Source organism: Leptinotarsa decemlineata, unplaced genomic scaffold, assembly GCF_025532065.1.
Source record: "Leptinotarsa decemlineata unplaced genomic scaffold, Ldec_3_MD MMD2_P_RNA_scaffold_5, whole genome shotgun sequence".
Classification (NCBI taxonomy): Eukaryota; Metazoa; Arthropoda; class Insecta; order Coleoptera; family Chrysomelidae; genus Leptinotarsa; species Leptinotarsa decemlineata.
The window spans coordinates 16,407,159-16,425,400 of NW_027412532.1; the positions used below are offsets into that span (position 1 = coordinate 16,407,159).

Consider the following 18,242-nt stretch of genomic DNA (forward strand, 5'->3'; position numbering starts at 1 on the left):
TTTGATATTTCTCGAGCTACCTAAAAAATTCCCATTTATTGCAAAATCAATAGCAATATTGTTTTTGTACTTATTTCGATGTATGTTTATGGAATCTATTATATTTTGATCTTTCTCGATTCAGTGTTTTCCCATCAATATTGGGATTTACATAAGAATTCCAGTTTCATTTTCTTGCTTCATTTTTCTGAAATAGTTACCTACTGTGAATTGGACAAATACTTTGTGAAATTAGTGTATTATCTTGATATCCGTTAGTTCATTTTTCTGTGTATATCCAATGAGTCTTTTTAAAAAAATGCTCTTTCGGAGCCGGAATCATGCCCCCAGAGGCTTAGAATTTGGAACATATTCTTTCCTAATTTCAGCGATCATCGTTAAAAGTTACACGGCAATAGAGCCTATCCTGATTCGTGGAGGACCACCAAAATAACACCAAAACTAGGGATATCAAAGAATGGATCTCTGTGCTGTTCACAGACGAACTGAGATTTACTTTTTACCCAGATTCTAAAACGATTCGTGCATGGAAACGTAGAACGTCTTGCGGCAGTTATGAAGCGGATAGAATGATGATTTGAGCCGGAATTATATTATTGTGTCGTGGTGTGTCGTGACGCGCCACAAGTATATCATAGCCATGCATTTAGTATGTTTAGAATTATATTACCAAATTGCAGTGTGTCGGGACGCGATCTGTCGTGACGGCGATCAGTCGATTCCCGATCGGCATCAGAACGATGGTGGGGTTATGACGCGTCACAACACTCCACACTAGTATGTTTATAATCTGATGCGTTAACTAGCTAGAGTAGGGAATATTCGTTTGCATTTGCACAAGATGTCGGAAGAACTCATTGAACTTGTCAGAAAATACGAAGTGTTGTATAATCCAAAATGTAAAGAATACAAGGATCACTTAATAAGAACTACAGCATGGGAAGAAATTGCTCAAAAATTGAATGAACCAGGTGAGTTTTTAATCTTTTTTATTTGTTTAGGTAGTTAAATGGCATAAATAAAAGACACAATGGTAGGTATTCATAAACAAAACTTGGTTATTCTTTTCTACACTGTCTGATGGGTTCCATTTGTCCTTCTGGGCTAAAAAAATATTCTTTATATTTCTCTCTAACGTAAACAGCGTCATGAGATGGATTTCTGGCATTAAACTCAATATCAGATAAACAATCTGAGGTGTTATCGTTTATAGGTAGATTTAACAAATTATCTTCGCGTTCTTGTGGGTTTAGGGTACGTAAGTAGTTATGAAGGGTGCAAGCAGTTTGTACGATTTTATCCGCCATGTCGAGTTGTACTTGCATTGGTCCTTGGAAAACTCGAAATCGTGCTCTCAATATTCCAAATGCATTTTCCACAGTTCGTCGAGCACGTGATAAGCGATAATTAAATACTTTATTTGCATCATTATTCACCAGTTTTGCTTTACTGTAGGGTTTTAACAGATAAGTTTTTAGGGGAAACGCTGCATCAGCGACAATTGTGTACGGCAAAGGTAATATTTTTCCACATCGCTTAGCATAGTTCTTGTACTTTCTCACTGTAGTAAATCCCATACGATACCTGAATGGCAGAGAACGAAAAGAGTTTCCAGTAGTCAAAAATCTGTGAACAAATGTTTAATGTTGTTATTTTTGTTACAGTTGAAAAGTGCAAAGACAACTGGACAAAATTGAGAAATGCATATGCCAGCGCAATAAAACGCCGTAAAAATAAAAAAAGTGAACAAGCCGCATCACAAGTGATAGCATGGAAATACGAAGAGCAAATGAATTTTTTACGCCCTCACATGAAATCGAGGAACACCAAAACTAATTTGGCAGAGCCAACACCAGAATCACCTATAGACATGACTCCATATAGCCCCCCTGACGTTCTCGTTAATGACTCGCAAAAAAGCTCAGCATCGCAACCTCTACAAACTCAAAGTTCGGATGCTAGTTGTAGTGATGGATCTCAAAGGAGCTCAGCGTCAAAACGAACATTATCAGCGAATAACAAACCTAGCTTACAAGACATTTATGACTTGATGAAGTCGTCAAATGAGTTAAAAAAGCAAAGGCAACACGCTAAGCCAGATATGGATGATACTGACTTATTTTTTTTGAGTATGAGTAAGGCAGTTAAGGCGCTTCCAAAACTCGATCAATGCAAAATAAAGTTGAATTTACATACAGCTGTTTCTGAAGCAGAAATTCGAAAACTCACTCAAACAGGTTACGTATTAAAGACACCACTTAATATAGTATCTCAAACAACTATTCCATCGAGTTCTTACCAACCTATCCAATCACCTACATCCATCCAGCCATGCAAAAGTGTAAAATTATATGATTTTTCAGGCAGCACACAGAAGTTTATTCAATCTCCCACAACCATACAGCCATTCAACAGTCCAGCAATCGGCAGTCCAGAGTCTCGTGATTCGAGAACGAACATGGAAGAACATTGGTAACATAATATATCAGGACTATTTTTGAAAATGGTTGAGTGAAGAATATTGATGAATGATGTTCTTGATTTTTTAAATAATAGATAAAAATAAACTTACCTTATACATACAGCAAGCCTTTCTTTTGTTCCAATAGGTCGACGAAATTGGGTTTGCATTTTTTACACGCTTTATATTAGCTTCACATGTATGTTTGTATGTATGTATGTATGTTTGTTTCTAACTCTCAAGCTCGGGATCTGTATTGACAGAATTATCGGCATTATTGCTCGATCTATTCTTGGGCAGATAGCGCTGTACGTAACTATCAATTATTGTTTGACCTGTGATTCAGTACAGAAAAAAGTTTTGAACGAAACGGAAGATACATCTTAAAATCTAATTCGATTATATGAAAGCAAACCAGAATATGGATTTTAACGAAAACTTTATCGTAAATTGTACACCTAAAAAATTGAGTTACTCAAATATTTAAAAAAATCGAAAAATTAGAATTAAATGAAAATGAAAAATAAAATTATTGAAATTATTACTGCAAATTTTCTCTTTACTTCGAAACAAATTTTACAACTGTCCGCCCTCTGTTGGAGACTTACTGCATCTCGGTATTACTATAGAATTTGAGACCTCAAACTTTATTATGTTGTTTGAGAGGAATTTTACATTCGTGCGCCGTCTGTTGAAGATTTACAATACTAGTGACTAGAACTTAAAAGAAAATTATTTTTGACAATAAATCGGACTAAAAAGTGAAAAATAAATATAGTAGAAAAAAAATAAAAAACACGTTTTTAAAGAAGCAATAACAAATTTTTGACTGATGCAGCTTGTTTCTTTTTGTATTTGTTTGTTTTCAATGAAAATAATTCGAACCGTGATGAATGGTGATGACATATAATATAATATTATACAATATGATATTATATATACCTAATACGATACGATAAAACGAAAAGGTTATATTTTTAGAAGTGATTCATTTTTGAGAAAGAAACTTTTTGGATTTCAACTACCCCATCTTGATACAAAAAAACGTTGGCAATCTTCCAAAGAAAGAAAGAAATCAATTAATTTCAAAAAATCAACTCTATACAGAGATCCGTAGATTATGCAAAGAGACAACTTTCAGACACAAACTGGAAGAAAAAGCCCTCTCCAAGTAGCTATTTTCATATAAACATTGAATTACACGAAAGAAAAATACTTTCCAAACAAATACTTTTCTATTCCGTTTGTATTCCAAATATTCGTATGGAATTGAATCGGATTTCATTAACAGGATTCCTACACAATATAATTAATGAAAGAAGTGAAATTTCACTTACATGAAACACTGTCATCCTCACTGGTAGACACCCGGATGTTTCGTTTGCCTCATAGGCTTTTCAGTACCAAATACGGATAATATTATAGGAAAAAAACATTCAATTAGTTCTTGAAATCAGGAGTATTTCTTGTCCCGGAATCGATCGAATCCACCCATGTCTTCGATGACAGTACGTAAATAACATTCATTCGCTTATTTGAATAAATCCCAGCCAAAGGAATCTTGTTTAAATTAAATGAAAGGGTTATATTTTTACGAATATTTCGAATACAAACGGAATAGAAAAAAATGTTTTTCGTGTAATTCAGCGTTCATATAAAAGTATCATTCTTTCGTTTAATTCAATGTATTACATGAAAATAGCTGTTTCGAGAGGGCTTTTTCTTTCAGTGTATCTGAAAGTTACTCCTTCATATGATCTATACATCTTTGTATAGAGTTAATTTTTTGATGTTGATAGCTTCCTTATTTTCTTTGGAAGATTTCCACATTTTTTTTTGTATCAAAATGGAGAAGTAGAAAGCTAAAATTTTCAGATATGATGAAATAACAAAATATGATTTGATGAAATATGATAGAATGGAATTCAATAGCATAAAAGACGACGGGTTTGCTCAAAATAGAAACAGATAAAAAATCATATAGAAGAAGCAAAGAAATGAAAAGGGAAACAAAAACGGTAGACAACCCAATACAATGATTCTGAAACTCAGCAAATTTCAGAATATATGCAGGTGCTAAGGGAACTATAAACATGATAATTTATTTTCAGAATATTAATATCTGAGATCTTATTTCGTATTTTTGACTTCGAAAATTTTCAATTTTCATGGAACTGAAATCTATTGCTTCATTCTTAAAATATTAATTTTATCTCGATGATTTCTGGGTAATAAATACCATTCGACATTATCCTCCCGTTCCTCTTCATAGCGAAATATAAATCGTAGGTATCGGTGGGTTGAAGATTTGTTTCAATTGATTACTTATTTTGAAAAATTCATCAAAATGATAATACAGTAGCACATCAAAAGTATAACACTTTTGTTCAGTCTTGCTTAATAAAAGTTCCAGTTATTTGGCAAATAGCCCCGTTGTCCAGGGAAAAGCTTTTTGATCATTCATTTCGAAATAATCTTTATTATTTTGGAAAAATCAACGTGCTTTTCCAATTCGATAATATCGTAATTCATGTCTTATGAATATTGTCGTCCGCGAACGCCACTTATATCTTGCTATCGTTCCAAAAGAATAAGTTTCTCTACTTTTCATGCCTCACATGACTTTGTCACACCCTCCGATTGTAATGTCATGGAAATATCCAATATAACACAAAGTACTCATTTGTTGCATGTAGTTACTTTGACAATTTCAGCATAACATGTGAAGTGCTCAGTGATTCATGTGCTTGCTACTCGAGGAATAAATAAGCATTGTTTGAATAGACTTCAAAAACGTTTTGAGGTAAGCCATTCACTCTAGAATGAGGAATTTTGTCAAAAAAATGTTCAAAATGTTTCTCAAACAGGAATTACACCCTGTATTGATCATGTCCGCAAAAAGACGAAACTGGTTATATGGTGGCTCAATTTTTCAACGCCTCAATCAGTTTTTACAGTTCGAATTTATCTATTCTGATATGAGAATTGAGCAAATCAGAGACATCTGAAATGACTAGGTGATTTCAAGATTTTTGAACCGACAAATCTCAGTGAAAAATATCTGTTGAGACACTCAATAAGTAGGGGTGAGAGGTAAGATGGTATTTATGGTATTTCTACTTTGGAGAGATTTTTGGTAAAAAAGCTGCTCGTTTTTCACTTCTACAACTTTATAGAGAAATAAAACAGTGGGAAATTTCCAATTTCCAAATCAAGTTCCAAATATGTGTAGACCATACAAAGAAGTAACGTTCAGAATCAAACTGGTAGAAAAAGCCTTTTCAAAATAATTACTTACATATAATAATTAAATCACACGAAACAAAAAAATTATCCTCTCCTAAAAATATACCCATATTAATAGGGGAGCCCAAGCCTGGATTTCGGGATTTACTAAAGCGCGGCAGATTAATATACAGGGAAATGCCTTGTACCCGGTTAAGTACCTCCATCAAATATGAGCCCCATATATAAGGTCGCCTGTGAGGGATGGAGGATCATATTAGTAAAAAAAATTGATCATCAGAAATTCTCGAGCGCCTCAGATTAAGGTAGCGTTAGTTAATTACCTGCTAAAAAGTGTATATTCCAGTAATCTGACAATTTGACAGTGACTTAAAAAAAGGAGAGGGCAGCAAAGTTGTAAAGAAATAATGTCATTTCGACATTCTCGAGCGTAGCAATTTTTTTTTATTTTGATTAATAAATATATATATATATATATATATATATATATATATCACACATTAAAATTAGGTATAGTATAATAATTTTCAATTGAAGGTAACTCATTTACAATTTGAACTGAAAGCTAACGGTAACAATTTTAAAGGATAGAACTAAATTCTTACCGGGGTCATTTTTATTTTCTATGCATCGCCATTGTAAATATGAAAAGTAAGATGATACCATTAAATTTTCCCCCCCGTAACAAGATAGTTTCTGCATATCGACAGGATGTACGAGCGAATAGGTGAACCAGTTCGTTAAATACTTTGAAACATCGGTAAACTGATCAACACTTCGCAGGTCTATTATATTTGCATCCTTAAAATGCCATAACTAGTCATTCGGTTTCTTCATTATCAAGCGTCCTTATCTGCATAGGCGTAGTGTGTTCTGTTGTTTGTAAAGGTGACTGTGTTTTGTATTTATTAAATATATTTTATTATATTTATTAAATTGACTGTTATATTTATTAACTTTAAAATATAAGATAAGAAATATAAGAAATATAAGAGAGAGTTGTTTTTCTAAATACATTATCATAGATTTTCATCACATTCACACTTTATTGCGGGATAATTAGTTGACCTAGTCATTAAACTCAGGTAAAAATGTTCGTTAAACTCAGGTATAACTGTCATTAATCAGTTCCTAGAATATTATTAGTTTCTACATAGATAGTAATATTTCAAAAATTATATATAAATCACAATGTATTTAGAATTAAGTTTGTTAGTAAACACGTTCGAAAAAGCTCCTGTGCAGCGAAACACGTGTTCCGAATTTGTTAATCTGTTCTAGTGAAAATCTCACAATAAAGTGTTTTTCAAAATACATCAAGTTTAAAATAGTTTTTGAGGTAAGTAAACAACTGACAAATAACTGAATAATATGGTTGAATTTTATTATTTTTATAGTGATAAGATGGATGCCGTAGCAGGTCCAAAACGGAAGTTTATGTCGTTAGAAGAAAAACAGATCGTCTGTAGAGTGTACGAAAATTTAAAAGATACACTCCGTACAGTGGAAGCTGTAGCCCAGTGTTCATTTTTAACAGGAATATCCGTGTCGACAATTGAATGCATTGTACGTGAAGAAAAGGTGACTGGGATTGTGCAAGCTCCAAAAGTATTGTCGTATTGAAAAATTTTGTACGCTATACCATTCATTCATTCTTTTTTGTGAATAAAGCGCCAACTCTTGAATCCATTAGGACAAAGGTAATGTATAATGATCTCATTCCAAAAATGAGCAAAGAAAAGTCAAATCAAAGAAGATTTGAAATTTATATATGCCAAACGATCACGTAAATCTGTCTTAATAGAAAGAGAAGATATAGTCTCATTACGACGGAGATATCTTCGCTCTATTAGAGAAATGCGTTCTGCTCACAAAAAGATTTATTATCTGGACGAAACGTGGTTAATGCTGGTCATACAGTATCTAAGATCTGGGAAGATACTACTGTAACTAGTTATCGTCAAGCATTTGTGGACGGTTTATCAAAAGGGTTACGCGGACCAACGGGTAAAGGGTAACAACTAATTGTCGCCCATATAGGTAACGAGAGTGGCTTTTTAGACGATAGTGAACTAATTTTTTTATCCAAAAAAAACGGGAGATTATCACGAAGACATGGACGCCCAACGCTTTGAAGGATGGTTTGAATCCCTTCTTTCACGAGTCCAGCCAAACTCGGTAATAGTAATGGATAACGCTTCTTATCACATCTGATTAGTAGAACAGCTGCCAACTATGACCATCAGAAAAGCAGACATGCAAAGTTGGTTAGGACAAAAAGGAATTCCATTTTCCGAGGACATGGTTAAGGCCGAGCTTATGAGTGTCATTAAACAGCATCGTGACAGATATCGCCAGCATTTGGTGGATACAAGAGCTCGTGCTGAAGGCATCATCATTCTGAGAGTTTCTCCTCACCATTGCGAGTTAAACCTGATAGAATTAATCTGGGCTCAAATTAAGGGTTACGTAGCTCGTGAAAACGTGACATAAAATTTCTGATGTCCAACGTTTATTAGAACTCGCAATGGAACGGATACGGAAAGAAGACTGGTCTAATGCTGTAGCCCATGTGATCAAGGAATAAGTTTGTTTTCAAACTAGATAGATAGAAACAGGCGACTGTGGGTCAAATTGTATGAAAAACTCAATGGTGAAAACCGCATATCGATATCTATAATCATTTCTGAGTTACAGAATGTTTCTAGAAAATGCGCATTTTCAAAAAGTTGCTGTAATTTTTTTCCTGTCAAAAATGTACTGATCACTTCTTATGTAGAATGGTGTAAAAACTTATTTTTTAAATGAGAGATCAATAGTTATTGATGCTAGGGTCATCTTTGAAATTTTTAGGTTTTTTCATGTAGACTTTGAAACATACACTTTGATCAGGTGGACTTTGGACGAAGCGGCGTTAAATCAGACATCAAATCTTTACTGGTAGCTGTCAAATTTTGATTCAACCAGTGAAGACGCTCTTCAATTAGTGATTTTTGTTCATTATCAGTTCATCAACAGTTTCATCAACAGTGATTGTGAAAGAAAATAATGCATATTAAAAGCGCTAGTTTCTTACAAAACTGTTATTAACACACACATCATTTTTGTAATAACTAAGTACATTTCAACTCATATGTCAAGTTTTTGGTTGTGCTGCTATTGCTGTTTACAGTATCAGATATGATATTTCGTTACAATATCACGATCAAATAATCTCCAAACGATTTTCAGCATGATGCAGTCCAGTAACACCCGCTACATTCCAGTTATCATCTTAACCGTCCTTACAAGTACAGCAATATCCAACCGGACGTCGCCGGATCGCAACATCTGGCATAGAGCGGGGAAGATGACCGGATTATTACTGAACGAGTGCTTTCGATCCGGGGTCGGGGAGGTGAAATCGCCGGGACAATTCCTGATAATACTGCAGGAATGTGTGAAAGAGCGGAGCCTGTCCCTATTCGATAGTACGATGGCCAAGGATGTTATCGAGATACTCGACGGGGTGGAATTCGTTCGTTATCGACAAGGGAATGGAACGAGGAACAACAGGTAATTGGATGATATTGGGTCCTTGTGACGGTGAATTATGACAAGGGGATTTTATTTCGAACCAATTTATGATGAACTGGCAGTTTTCTCTTATTTATTTTTGGAACTCATGACAAAATTTGATATCCTTGTCTACTCAACTCTATGCCCAACAACAAACCCCTAAGCGAGTTCATTGAGTTTTATGAAAATAATTTTTTGATATTAGAAAACCCACTTCAGTTTTTCGAATTTGTTTGGAAGTGAAACAATATGTGATTTGAGGAAAGTTTTTGGAAAAAATCTAAAGAAATGAACTTTAAACGTTCAAGCCACTCTCGAATATACCTACACAGTAGGTTGAATGGACTGACGCCTATCAGAAAACAACTACTCCCCTGGCTAATATCTCGAAGGGCGTTGGATTATATCCGACAGGCGTCAGTGCAGGGATATTCACAGGAAATTTCCTGCACATGCAATTGGCAATACAACTGAAAGAGTCGACCTTCAATTTTGGAACGGGCACACTTGCAGACCGGTTTCGGGCTCATTAGCCACTCATCAGTGCAAGATAGTGGCCATCATCGACCTAAAGTCAATGATATTCCCTAATTGAAATTCGGAATTCTTACAGAGTATTTCATTCCTCTTCCTAAGTTGGAGCGAACAACAAAATATCACTCTATCTAGCGGACGAGGAACTAACCCACTGCATATCCGAAATTTGCCCGATTCCTCTGTTCCTATATTTCTTTATTCCTCTAATAAAAAGTTTTTCTTCTTCGTTCAGAAGAATCGGGCAAATTTCGGATATGTAGTTGGTTAGTACCTCGTCCACTAGATGGAGTGACATTTTGTGATGTTCGCTCCAACTTAGGAAGAGGAATGAAATACTCTGAAAGAATTCCGATTTTCAATTCTGGAATATCATTGACTTTAGATCGATGATGGCCACTATCTTGCACTGATGAGTTGCCAATGAGCCCGAAACCGGTCTGCAAGTGTGCCCGTTCCAAAATTGAAGGTCGATTATTTCAGTTGTATTGCCAATTGCACGTGCAGCAAATTTTCTGTGAAGATCCCTGCACTGACGCCTGTCGGATATAATCCAACGCCCTTCGAGATATTAGCCAGGGGAGTAGTAGTTCATTCAACCTACTGTGTAGGTATATTCGAGACTGACTTGAATGTTTAAAGTTCATTTCTTTAGATTTGTTTACTGACAGTCTTGAAACATAGCCCACTGACTAGTAAGAAAGTTTTAGTTTTTGGAAAACGTAGACGAAGAAAGGTTTTATGAACAAACTGTTTATTTCGACAGGTAGATTCGGAGACTCTGACGTATTTGAGTTACCTCCTGATGATACTAACATGGTTAGCAAAACCAGTGTCGGGGTACGTATTTTCGTTCAGGCGTGGGAAAAGTATTTTCAATACAAACTGTATTATAGTTTTTCAAGAGAATAATCTTCAAAAGTAGCTACTCGTTACGAGGCTCTTGAGGAGTACATTGCAGATGCTAACTACGAAGACGACATGAAAATTGACAAGCTAATTGTACTTGCCGTCAGGAACAGGCCAAAGGCACTAGGGGCGAACCAAGTTAGGTTAGATCAAAAGTGAGTGGGTCTATTTGACCCTTCATCGGAACCCGCAATAGTTTATTGTGGCTCACACCTATTCACACTCAACCAAATAAACCCAGCTTTCTAACGAAGCCAATTAGTTTGCATGGTGAGTGGTCTTTCAGGTCAGATGGTGAGAGTACGGCTCTGCCAAATCCTGAAAACCTGATTCGTTCCCCAGCAGGGCAGGCACAAAGTATGTGCTCTGCTGTTTCATTATTTTCCAAACAGTGGCGAAACACACTGTCTTCCGACAGTTCAAGTCTCTGCATATAATGATTCAAATGACAGTGGCCTGTGAGGAGGCCTGTTGTTCATCTCTACTATAGTCCAATGACTGTTTGGTATCAAGCTTCGAAGAATAAATGAACGTCTTGGAGTGAGCCAATCCTGGAAGACTCTGCCAGAAGTCCATAAATCTTCTTGCCAAAGCCTAAAGCGATGCCAATGACAGGTTCTGGTCCGATAAAGCTGCTTGCAGCACCCTCTTTTGCAAGGGAGTCACCAGCCTCATTACCTTTTAGGCCAGTATGGCCAGGAATACAGACTAGAGTCAATCTGTCTTTTTTGTCAATTTGCTACCGATTTAGACGTTGCTAGATAGGAGCCAAGAGCTTCCAACGTCGCTTGACTGCCCGCGAATATTTTCATTGACTTGGGCATGAGGTTGGATTCTTCCATTCTCTCCGCACACAATTCAATAGCGTGAATTTCCTCTTGAAGTGCAGTCTTATGAGTTCCTTGGCAGGTTGATATCTCTGTCCTGGGTCTGCGACTGAAAACAGCTGCAACCGAACCTGAATGTTTTGGATCCATGGGTGAACCAACAACTATCTGCTCTTATTAATTACTTCTCTCGTAAGATCCAGTCCTCTCTATTTGGGAATAGTACTTTATAAGGCAGTTTGTAGTTGACAGTTGAAGGCATAAAGTCAGAGGTTATTTCCAGAATGCTGTGACTTCCAGTATCAAGCAACAGTCTGTTGCACTTTGCATTACATTGATTTGTGCAATTGGCAATGTTCACAAGTCTATATGCAGTCCATCTAACCTCTCTTTCCAGAAAAATGTGGAGAGGAGGTAGATCTAGAAGGATATCCATGGGCGCTGACGGTGTGGTACTGATGGCACCACAGATAGCCAGACAAGCCTGTTTCTGTAAGCCAGAAAGCTTCGCCTGAGCCGTTTATTGTAAAGCCGTCTGTACTTGCCGTCCGCAGTCAGGAACAAATTGAAGGCACTAGGTAGTCACGTCACATTGCTTGACCTTATATTGAATCGACGATACTGGAACTAGCTCATGTAGATGAGGAGCCGTTCTATACACTTTTATTTCAAAGTGTCCAGTAAACTTAACCTTTAAAGCCGCAAATGAGTGCCGTAAATCGAACATTAGGGTACCTGATACCGTAATGTGTTGCCTTGCAACACTTTTTGTTTTTGAAAGCAATGATGTTTTGAAACTCATTAAAACAGTTAATTGTATGATTTTCACTAAAAAAAGTTTTGCAAAAACTGCGACACGTGTTTCGCTATACAATGGCTTCCTCAAGCGTAAAATAATAAGTTACTTCGAAATTACTATTTCAAACTATTTTATACTATCACATATTAATTACTTGTATGAATACTTTTCAATGAATGAATCTACCTGAAAAGGTCAGGTATAAATCCATCAACTATATGAATGAATTGAATTTTCGAAAGTTCCGTAATTATACCTAACTTTTCTTACCTGTAAATAAACAGATTCAATAATGGCGAATTATTCATTTCAGTTTAATCGTTCATAAGATACTGAGAGTTTTTGAATTTGTTTATTTCCATCTTCTCCTCCATTCTCTCCTTTCTTATGTGAATGGAGGGGCTTCAATTCATGGTTGAAATCATGTCACTCTGTGACTAAATGAGAGGCATATGTGGAGTTTATTTTTCCATTGTGAAAACTATTTATGTGTTCCTTTATGCGGGCCTTGAACGTTCTTCCAGTTTGACCCATATAAAACATGACCCACATGATAATTCATACACTCCCGATTTTTCTGAAAATTAACTTTTATCTTTGTTCGTTCAAAGCCGGCATAAATAAACACAGAAATAGTTTTCACATTGGAAAAATAAACTCCACATATGCCACTCATTTAATGCATTTTTACCTGATCTTCTCAGGTAGATTCATTCATTAGAAAGTAGCACACAAGTAGATGCAATGTTTAGAGTATAAAATAGTTGTAATTTAGAATCAACTTATTATTTCACGCCTCAGGAAGCTATTGTATAGCGAAACACATGTCGCGGATTTTGTAAAATCCTCTTTAGTGGAAATCATACAATAAACTGTATTAATGAGTTTTAATATGGATTTTTATCAAGTACCGATCTGTTCTATTCAATTAATGATGTTTTAGTTTTGACTTTTGACTAGTTCTCACTCAAAAATGATAACTAGAAATGAAAACATCGAAGAAAAATGTTCCTTCTTCATACGCTTCATGCTAGGGTGATGTAAGGTGAACTTTATGAATATTATAACGCCACATTTCAATAGAGCCATTTGAGGATCGTCCGTAAAAATAAAAGGTCGCCCTCTTATTCAAACTAATGCAGAGGGACATGACGAGATGTATTTGAATCTCTTTGGAATTTGCTGCCTTCAAATTATAACTTAATACTTTCAAGACGAAATGATTTTTTTGTGCTAATCGCAAAATTACAATGTATAGTGTGTACGAATTCAATTCGGATGGCATAAAAACTAGATAGTTACCGAACGTCGGCAGTTTATTTGCGTGGCATGGGCGGCGTGGTATAAGTTTTTTTCAAAATCAATTTTATTTTTCATAAACCCACTGGGATTTTTTATGAGTAGTAAAGTGTAATGTCAAGAAAAACAGTTTGTACTCACCTGAGAAATAAATAAAAACTTTAGATACATTATCTAGATCCTATAGATTGAATCCAAATTAATTCTTCTTTTCTATGACATGCTGGACACATTTCTTCCATTCACCACTGTCGTTTACTTCATTAATAACCGTTCGTATATTTCCTAGTAAGGAATCACAAACTAATGTCATCAATATGTTTTCTTCGTCACATCTCCAATAAATTTTATTCCTGAACTTATTTATGTTTGCCATTCAGCAACAGTTTGATTGTTAGTGTGTTTGAAAATCCTGTTCATGAACCACCAATCAAGAAAACGAGATATACATTCTTTATCGAGAAATATGTCGCAGTGGGGGTGAATTATGCAACCCAAATCCCTAAAACAGAACATAACGTTTCGTCTACAACTGCAGTAGACTTTATCAAAGACGATGAGGCAACGGACATAATGTCATCTTAAGACAAACACATATGTCTGATGCTTCATCGTCTTCGATGATGTCTTCGTATTTGTAGGACGAGACGTCAACTGCTCCTGGAACTCTTGAAGGACTATTGAATAAGCAATAACTCCGATTTCGAGTCTGAAGAGACTATATCTGTCGACAAAACGATTTCAACAGCCCTTTCTATAACATAAGATCAAGGGCAAGAAAAGGAGCTTCTCAGTTATCCAACTCTTGATCCTGGTAACAAATCTTTGAAGGTGGGTAGTGCATCCCGAAAGCGACTTATCGCCTCTGGAAGAGCAATATACCCTAGGAATATGCTTCGAACCAAATTCTTGGGCAGCAGAAGCGAAATCTGCATCATCAGAGAAAATAAGCTCCTCCTGAGCAGGTCAGCAAATGTATATGCTCAAACGATAATTCACCAGAACCTGAGGCGAAACAGCCCAGCATGAATCTAATATGTCAGACTCATATGGAAAGGTTGTTGCTGTCAGTAGAGTGAGAAATTCGAACCTTAAATATCCAACAATATCAATATCAACCAATCAACTGGAATCTCTTCAGTGTGCTACAATGGCTACCGTAGAGGATATTCCAGAAGACGGTTCACAGAGCTGCACATTTCGGTCTGGACGGCCACAGGTTGCCTGAGAGGATCGTGTGAGAATTTCTTGGCTAATGGGTGCAGCTACTACCCTGTAGGCTTGAGTGAGCATCCCCCTGAAATGCGTCACAGGAGACCTACTTCTTAGTCACACATTTGTGTTACTTACCTTTCCGAAGGGCGTCGCAGACTTACCGCTAGTCAGTTCTACACAAGGTGGTAAAATGTACTAGAGTCTGCCAACCTCGAAGTTGACAAACTATTCGTCATTTAGGCCCCGGTAACAAAGCACATATCCGTGCTTGTCCCGATCAGATTTCCAGCGTTTGTCAGAGTTCCACTCTTGCCATCTGACTTGAAATTCCACTCACAAAATGAAGTAATCGGTATGCTCCGCTTCAAAGCTGGATCTATTTGATCCAGTTTCATTAGGTGTGAGCCATAACAAACCCTCGAGGATTGCAGTTGCAGCTCACATTTGACCTACCTATTGCTCCTATTCTCATTGTTCATTTCCGAAATCGATAGAATCATATTTATTTACCGATCCTGGCATAGGTTTACATTTTATTAATTTGTTTTTCTCCCTTTCTGAAGAACGCGATATTTTGCCGGTATTCGAGACAACTGCGCAACCGAGATTAGCTGCTTTGTTCAGTTTTCATGGAGGATATTGACAATATAAGGGTTTCTGGTAGATTAGGCTAATGAAATGTACGAAATTTCGATCAAAAGCCGTTTTAAAGGTAACGATCCAGCGCTGGTGTTTCCACGATGCGGAAAATTTGAAATTATGGTTTCCATTTTTTCATTTGGGGATGATTGTTTTCCATCAAGAAATAATTTTTCCATCATTCACACAATATCTTTCATAAATATTTTGTTAGGAAATTATAGCGTTGCAAACTTTGAAAGATTCAGAGTTTGTGAGGCATCAGGCAAAGTTTATTAACCCATCGCCTCCATTTTGCTTTCGATAACTTATTGAGAGAGTTTGACTTTCTGTGGTTGAATTATTGAATTGGAGTCTGGATTAAACACCTGAGCCTAGGTATTACTTTTTCAATTACTTTTGTACAATATGTAAAATTGTGATTGAAACTTTGCACCAGTCATGTTAAAATTTTTATAGCACATTTTCAATTTATCTCTTAAAATGTCCGTATAAGTAAAAATTTATCAGAAAAATTAAACTCCATGATGAGTTTGTTATGTATACATGAATTGATTAAAATTAACCGAACTTGTTTTTTAAAATAAAGGGGATATCTGTCAAAAATAAGCAAAACCTTAACTTTATCCTAGTTGCATAAAATTTGGCATATGGATATAAAATGGCCGTAGACACAACTTTTTCAAGAAACTTTTTGTTAAATTCGATCTAGAAATGCACTTTTTCAATTTTTTTCAAAAAAAAAGTTGAATTTGACAAACACTGAAGGTCAGCGGGTCGCAGTTGGCCACTTCATTTCAAGTTGAATTCAAAGCACAAACAAGTGCCGAAGTTGAACTTCATTGAAACTTTTCGAAAAAAAAGTTTCCCATATGATGCGCACTTTAATGGTGACACTGTATATATTGTTACGTATTCCCCGTGGGTGGAACTCGGATTCTGTACATCAGATCGTTCATCTTTTTGGTTACCAAGTAAGGTCCTTGCCATGGTATCTGCAACTTGGGACATAAATCTTTCAGACGTTGGGGTTGGTAGAGCCACACTATATCGCCCCCTTGAATCTCACTGGCAGCAAAGTTTTGTCAAATCTCATCTTAATCATGTCGCTGAAAACCTGTAATTTAGTTCTGGCAACTTCGTGTACAGTTTCCACTTTCTCCTTCAGATCATTCACATACTCTAAAAGATGTACCTCTTGAGATTCATCGAAAGGACTGTCACACAATACATCTATCGGAAACTTCAGTTCCCTACCAGTTAACAACATGGATGTTGTGTAACCCGTATGCCAATAGAAAAAGAGGAACCAGTTTATCCCAGTCTCTTTGGTTTTTGGAAACAAATATCGAAATGTAGTTATTGAGGGTGCGATTATGCCTATCGACCATTCCTTCGGAGTACCCCAAGATTTACACTCGGATCAGGGCCACAATTTTTAATTTATGGAAGAAAATGATGACTCTGTTGGGAATAAAGAAGACAAGAACAACTGCTTTTCAACTACAGTCCGCTGGAATGGTCGAGAGGCATAATCGTACCTTCAATAACTACCTTTCGAAAACCAAAGAGACTGGGATGAATTGGTTCCTCTTGTTTTGAATACCTAGTAGTAATTCACGATCTTCAATTCGGCGTAATTGTTCTCCCTCTCTCCTTCGTTCATCTTTCTCTTTTATGCGTTCATCTTCTTCTCTTCGGCATTTTTCATTATCCGCCAGGCTCGCTTGCAAAGCCTCAAACATTTTCTCATGCTTTTCCATTCCGTCGGAATTGACACCCCTTGTTTTCACCATAAAACAGAAACATTTCTGTCAATTATTCCACTTCCGACACCAAATGTTACTGTTTCCCATGGGTTGACCAATAATTGGCTACACTGAACAATAATGAAACCTAACTTTATTTCACTTTAAATACAACAACGCTTGAACTATTATTCGAATGTATATCGCCTTACTAGGTCGCTTCGCGTACCGCACTGTAACTTTCACTTGACTGTGTCGATATGCTCGTGGCTAGCGTTTATATATCGTAATCGAATGCGGTAGAGAATTCGCCGGAATTCCATCGAGGTCGGTAGCATCATTCTCGCTACATATATAGCGGCAGCGAATATCGTACATTCGCGCGTTCTTAGCTGCGTCATAATTGGTTTACTGCTACCAGTAGCGGCCAGCGTTATTTTCTTTGGAGCATAATTACAGCTTTGAATGAGATCTGGACTGAAATTTGAAAAATGAGTTTTTTTCAAAGAACGTTATTTAGATTTAATATTGCTAAAAACTCACAAGATTCTATAATAACTTAGATTTCGTACTATACTTTGTAGAATTACATGCAATTTCTCTAAGATATGCACAAGAAAATACAGAATCGCCTTCACATATCTCTTCACTTCGTTATCAGCATACTTATCGAAATATTTCGCTACAGTAACAATCATAGGTTCAGCATATGATGGAGAAGTGATTTCTTGAAAATCCTCCGGAGCAGTTCTTACTTCTTCTTCCACTAACGTATTCAACGTATTCATTAGTGCCACTAACATTGGTTCTACGTATTCCATAGATCTTTTTCTTCTTATATTTTCAACTGTTACTTCATTATTCAGACGATCATTGGAATGTTTCTGACAATTTTCGGATATGTAACACATTCGGAAAGAAGCAATTACATTCATGAAGGTGGCCATTACAAAGCTTACTATAAATAAGGCAGTATTGAAAGTCGCAAGTTCTCCATGTGTACTCTT

General features: G+C 36.2%; 2 protein-coding genes across 2 annotated transcripts in view; both read left to right on the forward strand.

Moving 5' to 3' along the window:
* Window positions 1-626: 626 nt before the first annotated feature.
* LOC111507489 (uncharacterized) lies at window positions 627-2,593 on the forward strand. Its single transcript, XM_023162794.2, has 3 exons — window positions 627-971; window positions 1,665-2,237; window positions 2,364-2,593. Exons 1-3 carry the CDS (start codon window positions 842-844, stop codon window positions 2,474-2,476), a joined length of 816 nt encoding a protein of 271 aa, XP_023018562.2. The 5' UTR covers window positions 627-841; the 3' UTR covers window positions 2,477-2,593.
* A 2,494-nt stretch (window positions 2,594-5,087) lies between these two features.
* Window positions 5,088-18,242, forward strand: part of Osi23 (DUF1676 domain-containing protein Osi23) — a 32,828-nt gene continuing 19,673 nt past the window's right edge. The window contains exons 1-2 of the mRNA XM_074169643.1: window positions 5,088-5,264; window positions 8,939-9,262. Of these exons, the coding sequence (XP_074025744.1) occupies window positions 8,940-9,262 (323 nt within the window). The 5' untranslated portion in view covers window positions 5,088-5,264; window position 8,939. The remainder of the gene's footprint in view (window positions 5,265-8,938; window positions 9,263-18,242) is intronic.

What these genes read in the sequence shown, in the direction of transcription:
- LOC111507489 (XM_023162794.2), top strand. Translation starts at nt 842, where the DNA reads ATGTCGGAAGAACTCATTGAACTTGTCAGAAAATACGAAGTGTTGTAT. An exon ending in TCAAAAATTGAATGAACCAG is followed by an intron (nt 972 to 1,664) that starts GTGAGTTTTTAA and finishes TTTTTGTTACAG; the next exon opens with TTGAAAAGTGCAAAGACAAC. An exon ending in TCGAAAACTCACTCAAACAG is followed by an intron (nt 2,238 to 2,363) that starts GTTACGTATTAA and finishes ATGATTTTTCAG; the next exon opens with GCAGCACACAGAAGTTTATT.